Below are 13,034 nucleotides of genomic sequence, written 5' to 3'. Positions count from 1 at the left end.
GGACCGACCCACAGACCCTGAGAAGACGGACCCGCGGACAAAACCGAAGCGGTTACTACACTCGGCCACGCGTGAGCAAATCACTGGCAAAACCGCCACAACAAAACACGTACAATGGACTAGCAAAACCAGGTCCGGGCGCCACCCGCCCGCACGGCTGGCACCCCAGCCCCGCAGCTGAGGTTCGTGCACTGCATCCCTAAGGCGGCCGCGGCGCAAAGCTACCGATCGCAACTGAGCCTCGCCCGTTTGGCACAGCTGTGGCTGGATGCTGGTGCCATGCCAACACACGGCAGAGATAAGCTCAGATGTCGGCCTCGTCCGCCCAGGGGGGGGGGGGGGGCGGTCCAGCCCACAGGCGCCACTCGACTGGCGCACCCCCGCACACGGGACAGGGTGAGACCCCCCTGTTAAAGGGCGGATAAAAGCCGCCATGGTGATCTCGTCTCCAGCTGGGTCGTCGGACCGACGCCACTCTGCCGGCAGCGGGCGTGGACATGGCAACCTTCACCTGACGTTGGATAAGCAGGCAGGCTGTGTCCCTCCCGGGTCGGGTCTGGTCTGGTCTGGTCTGGTCTGGTCTGGTCGGATCTGACCCGGCCTGGTCGGGTCGGGTCGGGTCGGGTCGGGTCGGGTCGGGTCGGGTCGGGTTGGGTTGGGTTGGGTTGGGTCGGGCTGGGTCGGTCGGGTCGGGTCGGGTCGGGTCGGGTCGGGTCGGGTCATACCACCTGATAAGACATTGGTTACGAGAAGTGCCGCGCTGAACCGAGGCCAACGTGGCGGCGGCCCGCCTGCCGTCTTCGGGCCACCTGCTCAGCTCGGCCTCAGCGGCACGGGGGGCGAGAAGCCGGTGACGGAGGTATGTCACGGCTAATCGACGCAAGTGACTTGACATCGCGTCAGGTCAGATCGTGTCGCAAGGGATGCCTCAGGCCCTGACATATAATTCATCGGAGGCGGCCGTGTCAGATCATTCCATGACATGCCGTTCTTGGTCCTCACCAGAGCGGCACATACCAGGTGACAAAATCTCATCGGGGCGTGACAGTTCACTAGATCCCTTCAGTTCATCACATCATGTCAGCCTGGAGGGTTATGCCAGTTCACTAGGCTCTTTGAGTTCATGAGGCCATGCCAATTTGGTAGGCAATGTCAGTTCACTGGACCGCTTCAGATATTCGTGCAACATTCGTTTGATAGGTCATCCGACCATTCCAGTTCAGCAGTGACGCAGACTGGCCGGCAGGGTCATCCCAGGCCGGGTCAGGTCAGGTCACTCGCGGTAGTCCACCAGGAGGCTGAAGCTGGCGCGGCCGGGCCGCCGCCGCCACGGCCGGTTCCGCAGGCAGGAGACCGCCGCCATCACCAGCGGTATGCAGATGAACACCAGCATCCCTGACGGCAGGCCGGGTCCGGTCAGGCACCCGCAGCCGGGCCGGGTCCAACGCCATCCACCGGTCGCCGTCTCAGACCACAGACAGCGGCCGGACGAGGCGAGCCCAGGTCGGCAACAGCAGGCCGCCCGCCGTCCCGCACGCGCGGACACGCCAGGTCAATGCGAGACGCCGCGGGTTATCTGCGGCCTACACTCGGCGTCATGTTGGCGGCTGCACTGCGCCACGGCTGGAGACGCACGAAAAAAGCCGTCGACACTGTACCGGTGAGCTCAAGAGCAATGAGTTATAAGCGACTGCTCTCGCCGCAAAACCAGATTACACTGAGTAAGCGCGGACAAAACCGAGACCGCAAACGCACAAATACTAGATTACATCGAGTAAGCGCGGACAAAACCGAGACCGCAAACGCACAAATACTATATTACACCGAGTAAGCGCGGACAAAGCCGAGACCACAAAAGCCCAAATACCAGACTCCTTTCAAGTTACTGCAATGCACAAGTGCATCAGTACGCGCTCGTTTTCGCATGCCGCGCTTGTCCCTTAACTCACGACTGTCGGATGATTGGTCAGACACCGCCGAGCGCCCCGGTACGTATGATAGCCAGAACAGCTGTCGCACTGGCGCCGCGCGGTAACGGCGCACAAACGCGAGGGCGGATCCGACCTCGGGGGCTAACGGCCGTTTAGGGATCTCGGTCCAAGGTGCCATTGTTTTCAAAAACACGTCGGCTTTCATTGTATTTTACCTGAGGTATTTTGGTAAAATTTTAACGTTATTTGTGCATACTAATATAAATATATGTTACTTGAAGTACTTTGGTAAAACATTTAAGTAATTTGTGCATAATAACATAAATCAGATACCATTTGTAGTCCAGAATGTGCCATGTATGTCCGACTTTGGCGATCTTAGGGGGACTTGATTGTCTCCCCTTCCAAGACCCAACCCATGTAAAGACGCGCGTGTAGTTAACTAATCCACGCCACAAGATGCCAGCGATATATACACATGGACAATGTATAAAACCAAGCAATAGACGCAATTATATCGACAAAATGCCACTAAAAAATCGCAAAATAATTTACAAATGTTAACACCTGAACATGAAGAAATGCCTGGAAAACAACACACAGCCGAATGGCTGCGACATACTCCAGCCGAGGCCCGGCTCACGAGCGGTGGCCGTCCACACACTCACCTCCCACCACACACAAGGCTATGTGGACCGTTCGACCTCCAGCCGAGACCCGGCTCACGAGCGGCGGCTGTCCACACACTCACCTCCCACCACATACAAGGCTATGTGGACCGTTCGACTTCCAGCCGAGGCCCGGCGCACGAGCGGCGGCCGTCCACACACTCACCTCCCACCACATACATGGCTATGTGGACCGTCCGGCTGTACGCCGACCTGGGTATGTATCCGCAGCCGGTGCTGTCTGAGAACACGGCACACCACAGCCAGTTTCAGAACATTAGCCGACTAAAGGGATCCAGGCGCGCGGAGGTCGGCCGGTGTGTGCGTATCGCCACAGGTCACCTGAATCCTACGCACCGCACACGCGCGCATCCCCCTCCCCCTACTGCACTGGGAGACTCGCGTGGCTAACGCTGACACCTCGCACCGCTTCACCAAAGCGCACTTGGACCCCACGGCTTTTATCACCTGAAGCGCCTCAACTCCCACCGATACAGAGAGAACAAACTGTTCTGGTGCAGGTGAACGCACCTTGCAAACTAGCATGAGAGCCCTGAAAGTACTGCGTTATTACGTTCTGGCAGCAGTAGTGGCCAGAGTTCCGCACTGAAGCAGCGCTGACCCGTGCAGCCGACGTCCCCCGATATCAACCCCGCCACAACTATCCACCGACGTGTCCGCCCGGCACATACAGCCTCCCGACCCGGCGCACCAACCCGGCGCCACGGCCGCCTCCCCGCTGCCGCGCCCGGCCCAGTCCGGCGGCGGGTGACGCGTGCGGTGCGCGTGACGGCGCCGCTGCAGCGGCCCGGGAGGCGGCCTGATCCGTACCTGCGGTGGCGTGCGGTCCCCTGAGCGTCACCTCCGGGCCGCACACGGAGCGGGCCAGGTCCACTGTGCGCGTGTGCAGGTTGAAGCGCACGTACAGGCCCTCGAGGACGACCACACCTGGGGGCGCGCCGGACGGTGGAGGCTCGGCGGCCGTCGCAGCACGGGCCGCGCCGGGGACGGGCAGAGCAAGGGACGGGCGCCGGCCAGGTCACGGCCGGGTCACGGATGTATGGCGCTCGGGTCACCGTCCAGCTGATCAGGCATGGATGTAACCCAAGGCTTGGGTTTATGTGTGCCGTCATAACACGAGGGTGATCATGTAAAAATATTGCACATTCTGGAGAGATGTAGAACAAAGGAAACGTAAGTTACCACAAAACCGCACGGCACATGTAGGTCTTGTTATAATGGGGCTTGAGTAAATAGCCATGCAATCAATTACTACAAGTGTCCGTTATTTCTGCCTAGGCTCGGCAACGCCTGGATAACGACCGATTCGAGGCAACACACTGCCAATGCATTACACCACATGGCCTAATAATAACCGGCAGACCATACGGCCCTCCCTCGCCGTCGTCCCGTCTCCACCCGCCCTCCACGAGGCCACGCTAGACTTTCTGCGCCGCGGGGAGCCATACCAAGGACGGAGCCCGTCGTGGACGAGTCAATGCCGAGCTTGAAGCAGCGCTCGTTGCCGGCCGGACCGTCGAACGCCTCCCGGAGGTAGCTCTGAAGCGGATCAGGGCGATGAGCGCCCCTCCAGGGATACATCCGCAACAGACCGGTCCGATACGCCGCCCCGGGGAGCCACGAGCTCAGCTGATGCATGCCGGGCCGGTCTCAAACGGATCACTCAGTCGGGAGTCTTTTAGCCAAAGGGCGTCCCTCAGGTAGCCTTGAAGGAGACATAGTGGTTGATGGGAACAGGTCGGGCATGCCCGCGGGGATCACGTTGTGGCGTGAGCTCGAGCGCGTGATTGAGCCTCGTCGGAAATGGGTACCTCTGTCGGCGAATATCGGGCCCGCTCGTTAACCTCCCGTAGCAAAGCGGTTTAATTAGCTTAGAACAAAGTCAGATACCTTACAACCGTTTCCAGCTGGCTCTCTTGACTTGGGCACACTCATTACAGGACGCTGGATGACATTATCGGAGGTCTGGAACTAAAGAAGGAAGGACGGCGCATGCCTCAAGAGAATCGAACTCCTTGACATCCGTCTCAAACCATGCAAATGCCTATTTCCAGGAAAACGACAGCAATTTTCCAGATTCGCCAGTCGCACTCTGCGGGCGGCATCGGCGCCAGCTGCAGCGCTCCGAGTCGAGCCCCGGTCGGCCGCTCATGCGGCGGTCTCAGCGCACCCGCGACGTGACGGTGAGGTCGAACGAAGCCGTCTTGTTGGTCTGCAGCGAGAGCGTGATGTTCGGGAAGTAGTCCCACGGGTGGGTGGCGTTCACGGTCGGGAAGCATAATCGCCCTTTGCCCGTCCAGAACGTATGCGACCTGTCTGCTAGGAAGGCGGCCTGCTCTTGCACCACTGCTATGACTTCACTGAACACCTGCAACAGCGACCGGTCAGTTGCGAGTTCTGCCACTTGACGACGTTTCGTTGAATCGGAGCGAGGCATTAACTTTGAAATTGTCCCCCAAGTAAACTCGGCGATGCACTTCTCCCAAGCCAATCATGGGCAGAACATTAACGGCCCTGTTTTGTTTTAATACGGCCCCATTAGCCGGGTCAACCCATTAGCTCTCCTAGTCATACAAATATCTCACAACCGGAAAGTTGGCGATACACTCAAACAACTGTGCTTTGCCTAAATGGCCGTCGCTACTTCGCCCCACACCCATCAGCCCCACTTCACAAATAGCATCCTACCCTCTCTGGCAGCCGCAGGTTAGTGGTGCCGGTGTCGACGATGGTCTTGTCCGTGTTAAACTCGACGCAGGGCAGCGCTAGCCGCCGGCCGGCTACCGTCATGTTGGTGATGAGGATCTCGTAGAACCACGACCGGAAGATGGCGGCCGAGTGGAAGCGGCCGGCCAGCAGGGCCCGCCGCGTCTCGCCTGGTCCGCAGCACGGAGCGAGGTCACACACGACGAGGGGTTGGGTCAGGTCCAGGGTGGCGCGCAGGCTCACCTGGACTCATCAGCAGGGGGAAGATCCCGCCGATAACTCATCGATGGCCTAACTCAGGAAAGAATTAACCTTACCTGAGTTAAGTCAGGCAAGGTTGGCTCAGGTCTCATCTCATCAGCGTGTAAGCCGTTAGAAAGTAGTCTTCTTCCGACCGAGCATTTAAGAGGAAACAACAGCACGCATTGTGTCGAATCCTTCAGTTTTGGGTGCGATTCCTGATTAACACTACGCTCTATTCATACCTTCCAACTAACGCTGGGCCAGCTGGGCGTCAGCACGAAGGACTATGACACAAACCCCTTTAACTGAGACTGCTGCAGCCACACAAAGAAGGCAAAGCATGGCTTAAATTCAGGTCATAAGCAAGGCTTTAGAGAGGACGGCCGGAACACAGCAACCAACAGTTCAGCAACGCGGAGATAGATGTCGCGGGCATAATAAGAACCACATATTTTACGCTGAGAAGTGCAGCTGCAACACGACAGGTCTATTAAACGCAGACAACGCACCTCGCATGCCAAACAACCACCACTCAGCTGCCTATCAAAATGTCATCAAAATTATAGAAAAAAATCGACGAGCCTCAAACCTACCCAATCACCGATCATCATGAAGTTGCTAACCTTGGCTTGCTATTAACACCGAGCATCGACATTTTCAACGTACCGCTAACCCGCACCCCCTCCCTTTGTTTTGCACCGCTGCTGGACTCGCAAAACTAAACGCGATTCGTTCACCTCCCACAACCGCCTGCGGAACTCCCTCGGCGCCACCCCCACGGGCGGCTCCTCGTGCCGTGCACCGGCGGCTCACCGAACTCCATGTAGCCGTGGTGTCGACCGGTGGGGCCGGGGCCGCAGAGCGCCACCGAGACGGAGCCCAGCTGGCCCAGCCGCACGTGCTGCGCCGCGTCCAGCCACGTCGCCACCGACGAGTTGGGCAGCGCGATCGGCTTGAACGCCAGACCCACGATGCCCTGCGGCCAGGTGATGACGTGAAGAGGCGAGGAGACGGATAGAGCGGGGTGATCAGGTTAACGCTTTGGGCGGCAGCCTACTCGGATATTGGAACGCTTACTGATCAACACATAGCAACCTCATTGAGAAAAAAAACTAACCACGCCTTGACAGCTGTGGAGGCACGCACAATTGTCATGTCAGCAGTCGTACAATATACGTGCAACGAAACAGTCAGAAGTAACACCGGACAGGAGATCAGTGTTTTGAGGTCACCTCGAAAAAAAACATCAGCCTACCAGACCAGCTCTTACATATGGCCGCTGCTCAGCACCCTCCCCAGGAACCAGTCCGGCCAGAAGCCTGGCTGGGGCCGTTAGCGGTCGCGCACCTGCCACTCGGAGCCGTTGATGTAGAAGTTTTGTGAGTGCTTGATGAGCGCCACGTCGCAGCGTACCGTCGGCGCGTTCGTCTCCGGCAGGCGGACCACGTCGCTGACCAGGCAGCCCCGCCACGAGCCTTGCGAATACGGCACGTCCACGGACACGTGCAGCGGCCGCAGCGTGCTCGATCTGCGGCAGAGGGCGGCGCTGGAGGCACGCAGGGCGGGTGGGCAGACGGGCGGGCGATCATGGACACGTGCTGTGGCCGCAGCGTGCCCGATCTGCGGCAGAGGACGGCGCTGCAGGGACGCAGGGCGGGTGGGCAGACGGGCGGAAATGGACACGTGCTGTGGCCGCAGCGCGCCCGGTCTGCAGCAATGGGCAGCTCAGGAGGTGCATCATTTGCTGGCAGTTCATAATTCATGCTCTGTCTAGCTCTAACGCACAATCAAGCATAAAAAGCCTTGAACCTGCCATAAACAAGAGCTTTGAAGTAAGAGCATGATTGTCCCATACCCTCGTGAACACTCCACAGCCCTCTACAGTGTGGTGTCAGACTGTTGCTGTGGCATGTATTCAATCACGGACAAACTTACATGGTTTGGTTGAAGAATTTGGAGATCTGGGGATGTGGCAATGCAGCAATGGCCACATTACTGCTCCCAGTGTCAATAAGTGCCTTCAGCTGAAATGGCAAATGGCATGTCACAACATATTCAGTCTAGACAAACTGAGCACAGCTAGCTCAACAATACTGGCTCATGGTCAGACTTTTCATTTCAAGAAAGCACACCTGCACACAAAGCTTGTGGTTAAGTGAGAGATATGCATGCCAAACCTCGGGTGCATATTGTGTCCAAGACTGTGTTCATCTAAAAGAATGATCAAACTTGTCAACTGCAAAGACCAACACATGACTAATATTTGTTACCTTCTGTGGTGGTGTTCCGATGATGATTTCTGTGTAGTATCCATCCCCTGACTTTCCATGCAAATTGACAATGCACTCCTCTCCAGATGTCAAAGGGCATGCCTCTTCAGTGTTTTGGGCATGTGAGAGGCACAATGAAAGAAGTATTGCCAATGTGCTCAAGCTGCATGATGGCCACCAAATGTTCATGTTGGAAGCATGTTTGAAAGATCTGAAGGAAACATTATCTTTTAGTGGGAAACTGGTGCAACACCTTGTGGGGTGCAGACCTCCATTAGAGCCCGGCTGTTCGCGGCTCCCTACCCTGGAAACACCAGGAAAGCTCAGACAGAGGTTAGATCACAATTCCAATTTTTTATACTTTTCCTGAATGAGCAAGAAAGCTGAGTTCTACAAAACATCTCAATGCACATGGCTCTCAAACACCTGGAACCTCTGATCATCCACTCCCACTATGCTGCAGGTACCACCCACCATGCAGTAGACCACCAAGGTACCAAGTGGTATACCACTGGCCGCCTTCCATTGAGCACATGTTAAGGGCAAACTATGCACAAGGTATAGATTAAAAAGCATACTCTTGGCAACAAAACAACACAGATATAAGTTTGCCTCAGCACCCCACAGTTCACTCAAAGGTAACATGCTGGTAGGCTCAATCTCCTCAATGATCCTTTTCAGGAGTTATCAGTATTGTCATTGAATTCAGAGACTTGAAGTCTATGGACTTGCAACAATAACTATAAATTATCACTTGAAGATATGGCCAACTGGGAAAAACCAAGGCATTCATGTATTGCAGCCTGGGTACTAGCGGTGCCCTCACAACTCTGACAACCAGGCAACATTCTGGCTGCCTGACACTCATTACATGTCAGCCACACCACAAGAAGAGGAACAGCATAACCATAAAAGGGCAAGAAATTCACATATCTCATCTACCGTTCACAGCATATCCAACAGCATTAAATTCATCCCTATTTACAAAGGCAAAACCAGCGTTTAGACCACCGAACACCTTAAAAGAACAAACTCAGATAATTGGGATACTCCAGCATGTGCAATAAGTGTGCACCAAACAAGCATTCACATCCAAATATGGTGATGCGCTTTACAACCCGAAACAGCTTTCCGAACCACAATTTTCCTGCAGTTTCACTCCACGGGCTTGCAGCCAGTGCACAAGACAGCTGTATACATGCAATCGAAGGTGAAACAGGCGCAGCTGCGGCGAACTACCGAACCCAAACAAAACAAAACAAACTCCCAAGGGTGCGCGGACTGCCTGTCAGGCTCTGGTTGCCGCGCGGTTCGCGGTCGGTCGGCGCGATCTGTTGAAATCGGGTTCCATTCCAAAGTGTTCCTTGATCCCATTCAGTACTGTGACGTTCGGTTTCTGAGGAATTTGTAACATTGATTCATTATTACGCCTATTGCCAGCCAGAGGTTTGTCATGGAGGAAGATCGCGAGTCTCTCGTGCTGCCGGCCCTGCAGCGATGCGTGGGCGAGCTGGCAGCATGCGATGACCCTGGCCCGGACGACGACTACACTGACTTGCTGACTCGCCTGGCCGACCACCTGCGACCGGTACTCTCCATACCGCACGAGCCTGACAGCACTTGTCTAGCGCAGCAGCTCGTCTGCCGACTCTGGAACCTGCCGCTGCATCAGCCGCTGGCCGAGCTGACGGCCCGGCTCAGCCGACAGCTGGCCGCCGACGTGCTGCTGCTGCTGACGGTGCCGCTTCCGCTGGACGGCGTTACTCAGGTGCTGCTGACGGCCGCCCGGCAGCGGGTCGCCGCCGGCGAGCTGCCGCGTGCGCTGGTGCTGCTCGAGCTGGCGCAGCGCGACCTGCTGGCGCGCCGCACCGCCGCCGAGAGCCAGCTGGCGACGTTCTCGCGGCGCGCCGACACGCTGCGGCAGCTGGCGGCTCTCGAGCAGGCCCGCTTCGGCTGTCTGATGGTGCGCGCCGAGGCGCTGTTCCTGGCCGAGGATTGGTCTGGAGCAGACGAGGCCGCCCGAGAGGCGGGTGGAGCGCGCGACGCCAGCGCCGAGCAGCTGCAGTACATGCAGCTGCTGCTCTTCAATTTCGGACTACAGCGGTACAAGGGGCGCGGCTGGACGCAGGCCGTTCACTGGCTCAGCCGGAGCCTGGAAATAGGTTGGAGTCGTTCCAGGGGCCGCCGACTTAACATGTTTGTGTGTTGGAACGCTCGTCATATGATGATTAAGTTGGAACCCTGAGGCGTCTTCGATGCGCAGTTGACGTGCATCTCATAAAACAGTGAAATGGCGACGGTGCCAGCCGACCCCGCTCGTTTAATATGTGGCTTTATATTCAACCGCACATGTCTGGTGTCCTCTCCCGTGCAAATCATTATGCTAACGTGACTTACAGTCAATGTGCAGTGTTCGTGGTGTCCACTACGACAGAGACAAAAGGGGACAGTGGAATAACCAACAGGGACATGCAGCCCAAACCCGTCACGATTCATCGATCAAAACGCCAAGCGTCTTGTCCTTCACCCGATGCGACGCTGAGCCGACCCCAGCGCCTGTGAGACTACCCCCGCCCCCTCCGTGACCGGCTGGCGCTACCCTCCCCCCCCCCCCTTGTCGCAGGGCAAGGTCTGCTCCGTGCGCAGTGCCCAGCTGACCTGCGGGCCCGCACGCTCGAGCTGCTGGCCCGGTGCTACATGATGCGAGGCGAGGACGGCGACCTGGACCGGGCCAGGCAGCTGCTCCAGCTGGCCTTCTCAGGTCAGACCCGTCAGCCCGATCACATCAGCCGCCCGATAACTGCAAGCTCATCTCTTGATATCTCCGAATCCCTCAAAGACTTGAAGCGACTCGTTGCACTTTCAATCAGCAAATTGGCTCATATCTATACTACATATGCTCGCATGCGTTGAGGCTGTCAAACCGCGAAGAAGATTTATTCCAATTGCAAATAATTCCAATAACCAGTATTACCACGAATACCTTGCGATTCGCAGCACTGCCCCCAAAGATCCTCCAGTGATTCGCCAGCGTCAGTCGAACACGCTCGGTACATCCGCTGTGTGATTGCAGAGGGTGCCAGCCTGACGCTGCGCCTGCTGATCCTGACGTGCGAGCTGCGCCGCGGGGTGCGTGCCGACGACCCGACCCAGCCGCTGCAGCACTGTGTCCAGGACGCCACCGACTGGTGTCAGGAGCAGGCCGACTTCGTCCGGGTCAGGGTCGCTGCCCGGCGCCGTGCCGTCCGAACGGGCGGCCCCGCTGCCGCTGCTCTCGCGTCCAGTCTTCGCCGCGATGGATCTGTGCGACCCGCTGCGGCGCCACCAATGGGCTTCAGTTGATGCGGGAAGTCCACGGAGAGAAACGCTGTGTCGGCTTTCCCTCTGGATCGCGTCACTGACCATGTGAAGAGGCTTTCGTTGATAAAAGGGGGAAAATGGGCACCACGTAATCATGTGCGATGGCAACACCGTGATCCTTCACTGCGGCATGCCGCCGGGTAGTGCCGTGTGAGCCCACCACTTAGGGAGGCGTCTCTGTCCCCCAGCTGTCGGACCTGCTGGGCCGGCACGGGCGGCCCGAGGAGGCGCTGAGCGTGCTGCGTCGGGCGGCCGAGCACCGCGGCGGCAGCGGCGCCGTCTGCCGGCGCAGTGTCCACCTGCTGCTGCGGCTGGAGCGCCCCGAGGAGGCTCTGCGCTGCCTTGCCCAGTATTGCGCCCAGCCGGACGGGCTCAGAGGTTAGCCGCTAATGCGCGCGCCGGGCCCACAGGGGAGCGACTGAGGGACGGGACGATCAGAACAGTCAGCTGACTGCGGGGCCCACAGGGGAGCGACTAGGGGACGGGACGATCAGAGCGGTCAGCCAGCTGCGGGACCCACAGGGGAGCGACTAAGGACGGGACGATCAGAGCGGTCAGCCAGCCGCGGGGCCCACAGGGGAGCGACTGAGAGACGGGACGATCAGAGCGGTCAGCCAACTGCGGTGCCCACAAAGGAGCGACTGAAGTGCAGGAAACGGACAGAGGTCAGCCGACTTCGATGCTAAAGGAAGAGGGCGCGATGCTAACTGGAGGCGGATTTTGATGTGTAGCAATTGGTTGCAGGATGGCTCCCGCAGCATGTCTTTGTAAATTTCGGCGTCAATTCCAGCCTTTCACGTTTGCGCTGCCGGTGACATTGTAAGCTGCCACATTACGTGGTATTACCCAGCCGTCCAGACGTCCGACATTCTACTTGTGCGGATGTACTGACAGTGGTCGGCAATGCGGATGGTGCCGGCGGCCGACCGCCCCAGATGGCGGCCGAATGACGTCAAGCGGGTCGTGCATGGCGGCGACTGACGACGTTCCAAGCGACTGTTGTCTGGCGGCGACCAGCGGTGGTCCAGTGCCTGCAGCCAGTGGTGGTCCAGTGCCTGCAGCCAGTGGTGGTCCAGTGCCTGCAGCCAGTGGTGGTCCAGTGCCTGCAGCCAGTGGGGTCCAGTGCCTGCAGCCAGTGGTGGTCCAGTGCCTGCAGCCAGTGGTGGTCCAGTGCCTGCAGCCAGTGGTGGTCCAGTGCCTGCAGCCAGTGGTGGTCCAGTGCCTGCAGCCAGTGTGGTCCATGCCTGCAGCCAGTGGTGGTCCAGTACCTGCAGCCAGTGGTGGTATAGTGCCTGCGGCCAGTGGTGGTGCAGTGACTGCGGCCAGTGGTGGTCCAATGACCGTGGACAGCAGTGGTCCAGTGACTGGACAGCGGTAATCCTGTGACGATGGCCGTTAGTGATCCAGTGGACGGTAGCCCGTGGTGATCCATTGACGGTAGCCGGTAGTGGTCCAATGACGATAGCCCGTAGTTGGTCCAGTGACGGTAGCCGGTAGTGGTCCAGTGACGAGGGCCTGTGGTGGGCCAGTGACGGTAGCCGGTAGTGGTCCAGTGACGGCAGCCGGTAGTGGTCCAGTGACGGCAGCCGGTAGTGGTCCAGTGACGGTAGCCTGTGGTGGTCCAGTGCCGGCAGCCGGTAGTAGTCCAGTGCCGGCAGCCGATAGTGGTCCAGTGACGGTAGCCTGTGGTGGTCCAGTGCCGGCAGCCGGTAGTGGTCCATTGCCGGCAGCCGATAGTGGTCCAGTGACGGTAGCCTGTGGTGGTCCAGTGACGGTAGCCGGTAGTGGTCCAGTGACGGCAGCCGGTAGTGGTCCAGTGATGGTAGCCGGTAGTG

At 58.2% G+C, this 13,034-nt stretch overlaps 1 protein-coding gene across 5 annotated transcripts; it reads right to left on the bottom strand.

Moving 5' to 3' along the window:
- Window positions 1-699: 699 nt before the first annotated feature.
- Window positions 700-9,040, bottom strand: LOC119092989 (beta-secretase 1). Of its 5 annotated transcripts, none has more exons than XM_037215877.1 (11): window positions 8,977-9,040; window positions 7,840-8,050; window positions 7,505-7,593; window positions 6,917-7,097; window positions 6,383-6,545; window positions 5,309-5,496; window positions 4,791-4,988; window positions 4,069-4,159; window positions 3,431-3,547; window positions 2,766-2,840; window positions 700-1,395 (listed from the first exon to the last, which is right to left on the bottom strand). In XM_037215877.1, the coding sequence occupies exons 2-11, from the start codon at window positions 8,026-8,028 to the stop codon at window positions 1,274-1,276; spliced, it is 1,413 nt and encodes a 470-aa protein (XP_037071772.1). In that variant the 5' UTR covers window positions 8,029-8,050; window positions 8,977-9,040; the 3' UTR covers window positions 700-1,273. The 5 variants fall into 5 exon arrangements, with proteins under 5 accessions (XP_037071772.1, XP_037071774.1, XP_037071773.1 ...); XM_037215879.1 differs by having other exon boundaries at window positions 9,004-9,025; XM_037215878.1 differs by having other exon boundaries at window positions 7,840-8,143; window positions 8,977-9,002.
- Between the last annotated feature and the right edge of the window lie 3,994 nt (window positions 9,041-13,034).

Source organism: Pollicipes pollicipes, unplaced genomic scaffold (genome assembly GCF_011947565.3).
Source record: "Pollicipes pollicipes isolate AB1234 unplaced genomic scaffold, Ppol_2.1 Scaffold_3773;HRSCAF=4423_pilon_pilon_pilon, whole genome shotgun sequence".
In the NCBI taxonomy this organism is placed as follows: domain Eukaryota; kingdom Metazoa; phylum Arthropoda; class Thecostraca; order Pollicipedomorpha; family Pollicipedidae; genus Pollicipes; species Pollicipes pollicipes.
The sequence above is the reverse complement of the archived record's forward strand: the minus strand, read 5'-3'. Positions and strand labels throughout refer to the sequence as shown.